The sequence below is a fragment of the Stegastes partitus genome, unplaced genomic scaffold (assembly GCF_000690725.1).
Source record: "Stegastes partitus isolate 25-593 unplaced genomic scaffold, Stegastes_partitus-1.0.2 Scaffold1222, whole genome shotgun sequence".
In the NCBI taxonomy this organism is placed as follows: Eukaryota; Metazoa; Chordata; class Actinopteri; family Pomacentridae; genus Stegastes; species Stegastes partitus.
In genome coordinates this window covers 213,837-218,200 of record NW_007578953.1, presented here as the reverse complement: position 1 = coordinate 218,200, position 4,364 = coordinate 213,837, and the positions used below count along the sequence as shown (strand labels likewise).

At 48.2% G+C, this 4,364-nt stretch overlaps 1 protein-coding gene across 1 annotated transcript in view; it reads left to right on the top strand.

Moving 5' to 3' along the window:
* The first annotated feature begins 196 nt into the window (after positions 1-196).
* The window catches only part of hdgfl2 (HDGF like 2), a 9,402-nt gene continuing 5,234 nt past the window's right edge, over positions 197-4,364 (top strand). The window contains exons 1-9 of the mRNA XM_008297464.1: positions 197-429; positions 1,225-1,301; positions 1,872-2,013; positions 2,284-2,508; positions 2,877-2,999; positions 3,088-3,156; positions 3,268-3,448; positions 3,662-3,746; positions 3,833-4,130. Of these exons, the coding sequence (XP_008295686.1) occupies positions 358-429; positions 1,225-1,301; positions 1,872-2,013; positions 2,284-2,508; positions 2,877-2,999; positions 3,088-3,156; positions 3,268-3,448; positions 3,662-3,746; positions 3,833-4,130 (1,272 nt within the window). The 5' untranslated portion in view covers positions 197-357. The remainder of the gene's footprint in view (positions 430-1,224; positions 1,302-1,871; positions 2,014-2,283; positions 2,509-2,876; positions 3,000-3,087; positions 3,157-3,267; positions 3,449-3,661; positions 3,747-3,832; positions 4,131-4,364) is intronic.

The window sequence follows — 4,364 nt, the reverse complement described above, 5'->3', positions numbered from 1 at the left end:
TAAAGGGATTTCTGCGCTCTGAAATAATCATATTATCACAGCTTCACTCATGGATTAGAGTTTAAATACATTTCAGGACACTAGATGATGCACTTGGTTTTCTGTCATTTGTATGAAGCAGAAGGACTTTATTTTGAAGCCGATCATCAAAACCCGACCGGATGTGTTGTCTGCGTTGCCGCCATCTTGCCGCCGCCGTCTCTTCTCGCGGTAACGTTCGTGTACTGTTAGCTTGCTAGCTAACCCCATCGTTTCCAGGTTTCGTGTCGACCTGAAAACGCCAAAACCAGGCGAGACACAGACAGACGGCGCATCCGAACACTTTTCCACGTCCAGGCTGCACCGAGGAGCGGCACAATGCCACACAACTTCCAGCCCGGAGACCTGGTCTTCGCCAAAATGAAGGGATACCCGCACTGGCCAGCCAGGGTGAGCAAGTACAGCAGCCGGAGGGGCGGAGGGGGTGGGCTGCTCTGCATGGGACTCTGGAGAAGGTTCTCCGGCTGTCTTCGGCTCCGTCTAACGGTTACCAACAAACACACGCGTAGCTGAATGTCCTCCGGGCTGGCCGGCTGTCACACGGGCCCACAGCGGGTGTAGGTGCGGCGGGATTTGCATGAGATGCTGTTGGCCTGATCTACATGGAGCCCAGCAGCTGCGGAGCTAACGATGTTATTCTGGAAACGACGGTTGACAATTTCTCCCTGATCTCCTCTGAAAACTAGTCCAGTTTGCACCACACAGCTATAAATTCAAAATCAGTTAAAACACTGTTTTTGTTTTCCAGGCATCGATCAGGATGAGAATCAGCTTTATTGGCCAAATGTGAACACATTTATGAGGAATATTATGTTTTTTTTCTTTCCTCTTGCAGGAAAAACATGCATTTAATAAGAGCAGCAGGTTAAAGGAAGAAAAGTAGTTTTTACCATGTGCAGCTGTAAATATGTGTAAAGATGCATGTTGTAAGTGAAGCAAAGTGTTGTGCAGATTGTTATGATGGGAATAAATGTAGTTATCAATAATACATATTGGGTTATTGACAATATAAATACATCAGGTGGGTGGATGCAGTTGAGCAGAAGACATCCTTGCTAAAATGATTTATTACCAGACATGAGATGTGCAGTGGTTCAGGATGAGGGATTCATCATTTGAGTCTGCAGAGAACGTGTGAGATGTTTTCTGTTTGCCTCTGTTTCTTAAAATCCTGCCTGTTTGCAGATTGAAGACGTGGCTGATGGAGCGGTGAAACCACCTCCCAACAAAATCCCAATATTCTTCTTCGGGACACATGAAACGTGAGTACATCAGAGATTACATTTAATTATGTTTGTGTTTAAGCTCAGACAGCTGCAGCTGGAAATCACATTACCAGACTGGTTCGTATCCTTCAGCTTTGGTGCGTTTCCTTTTCCGACACGCGTGGTTGAATCGAATGTGGCGATTTTAAAAACCCTGGCTCTTCTGTTTTTGTGTTTGTTTGTTTTTAACCTGGTTTCCTCTTTGCCAGAGCAGTGGTGTGAGACGGAAACACAGATCACTGCTTTTGTGGGACACCTTTGCTTGCTGGTTTAGTTTCTGGAGGCTCACCGCTAACTGGTGTCAGTCTGAATGTGCAGTATGTTTCTGAGGGATGTGTTGACATGTTTGATCCGGCATCAGACACCATCTGTTTGACAAGATGGCACCTGCAGTGTGTTAATCCATCACTAGGTGGAGCAGTGTGCTGCTGCTGCACAGCCTCCAGTGGCTGTAAACCCTCCTGAACACCAGAGTAAACATCCTGTTAGTTCATAGAAACTCAACCGTTGAAGTTTGTTTTTTTTATCACAGTGAGCTGATGTTTTCTGTGTTTTCTCGTTTGTCAGAGCATTCCTTGCAGCAAAGGACCTTTTTGCGTATGAAAAGTACAGAGAACGCTACGGGAAGCCCAACAAAAGGAAGGGATTCAACGAAGGTTTATGGGAGATCCAGAACAACCCACACGCCTCCTACAGTGCCCCGCCTGTAGTAAGTCACCCTGATATCAAAAACCCTGAAGCATCTGAACTCTGACAGCTTAGCTCAACCTGGTGTCAAACTCTATTATTTCTTGTCGTTTTTTACTCTTATGTTGTTCATAATCCTCATTTCGATGCATTTTATGTTTCTTTTGTCACAACAATAACTGTTTGACTGCCAGACTGTGGCATCCAGGTGCTGTGACTCCTTCGAGCTGCAGCATCTCCTGAGCAGGACACTTTGCTGCACCTCTCTCACGTCCTTTCGTTTTGTCTGCAGCCGGCGAGCTCGTCTGACAGCGAGGGCAACAACGCCGGAGGAGGAAGCGACGAGGAAGACGACGACGAAGAAGCCACGGTTCCCCGCAAAGCCGAGTCCGGAAGTGAGGTCGACTCCGATTCGGGCAGCGAAGACCGAGGAAGGGGAGGAGGAGGAGGAGGTGGAGGAGGAGGAGGAGGTGGAGGTGGTGGAGGAGCAGTGAAGCGAAAGCCGCAAGGTCCAAAGGTGAATGTGGAGAAGTTCATTGGAGAGTCTGCTCAGAGGTTTAACTTCTGTTGTCGTGTTACTGGAGCTTCATAAGAAGCTGTAGACACAGAACACAGCAGAGTTAGCAGAAAGATCTGTCGCGCATGAATGCTTAGTGAGAATTCTCCTGCTTGTATGACAACAAAAGGTAACAAAAACATCCAGTAATTCCCAGTAGCTTCTTTTTTTACATCAAGAGTCGTCATAGCAACGACAAAGGCCTAACGAGCCGTGATTAGCAGAGCTCGTCTGTGTGGCTTTAGTGCACGTTTGACAGGTCAGATGGTTTCTTTCTGATGAAAAATCACCATTTCTACTGTTTTCATGCTTCCATTCTTCTGCTTCAGCGGCCTCCTCCTCCTAAAAAGGCTCGCGGCTCCTCCAGCGACCGAGACGAGGAGGAGAGCGGATCTCCTTCTGAGTCGGAGCCCACGCCCTCAGAATCCGACTCCGGCAAGAACAGTGACCAGGTAATAACACCTGTGTAGGTATCAGGGTGGGATCTATGAGGGGAAACCAAACAGCCTGTGAATCGTGTGTTTGTTTTTCCTTCGACAGGATTTTACTCCGGAGAAGAAAGCTGGCGGCCGAGGCGGGAAGAAAGCAGGAGGCAGAGGGAAGAAGAAGGTGAAGCATTAGACTCCTCACACAGATCCTGTTTGGGTGTTTTATTGAGACAGAAACTTGACGTCTCTCCTCCGTGTTTTCAACTTTGTCCTGTTTTCTGTGACGCTGCAGAAGGCCTCGTCTGCCTCGGACTCAGACTCGGCTTCAGGGTCAGAGAAGAAAGTGGTGGACAGCGACTCCGAGGACGAGAAGCCTCGACCGGCTCTGTCCGGCTCCGAATCCCGATCCGGCTCCAAGTCTGAGTCGGATTCAGATCCACCTCCTCGGAAAGGCCCGCAGGCTCGCAAGAAAGGTGCAGGTTTAGTCTTTTTCTGTATTAATTATCGCTTCTTCCAAAATTGTATTTATTTATTTTTCCTTTATTTAACCAGGTAGGTTAATTGAGAACAGGTTCTTTTTTACGAAATCCTAGAGATGCAGTTAGATGGAGGTTAAATTAAATGTGTGAGGCCCTGCTTTGCTGCTAACTTATTAACTCTCAGTGTTGGTGTTTTCTGATTCACAGAGAAGCCTGCCCCGAAGCCTCGTGCACGGAAACCCAAACCTGCCCCGGCTAAGCGAGCACCTTCATCCTCCTCCGACAGCGACAGGTCAGGCGCCTGCTTCCACCGCTTCGTGCACCGCAGGTTCACGCAAACTTTAAAGTACGTGTTGCTGAAAGTTGTTTTGTTTCCAGCGACAGTGAACCCGACCGCATCAGCGAATGGAAGAAGCGAGATGAGGAACGCAGGCGAGAGCTGGAGGAGCGCCGGAAAAAGGAGGAGGCCGAGGAGCTCCGGCGGCTACGTGAGAGGGAGAAGGAGGAGGAGGAGAAGAAGAAGAAAGACAAAGATAAGGGTAAAAAAGGAAGCGACAGCGACAGCAGCAGCAGCTCCGATGAAGGCATCGACGATCACCCTTTGAAGAAGTCCAAGAAACCACCTCCACCTCCGATCCCTGCGCCCTCAGACTCCGACTCTCCCCCGCCAGCTGAGGTAAATCCCTCACTCACAGTCGTACAGAAACGTTTACTCACACTTGTACAGACCACGTACATCATGGAGGTCTTAAGTTTCCAGTGACGGAGGGATTGAAACACATGAGTCTTTGTCATGAAAGACAATCATACTTTTTGGTTTCATAGATTTATTACAGGTCTCCTGGAAGTATGACGACATCTGATGGATGAAACATTCACATTCATCAGTGCTTATCTTTGGTTAGATGTT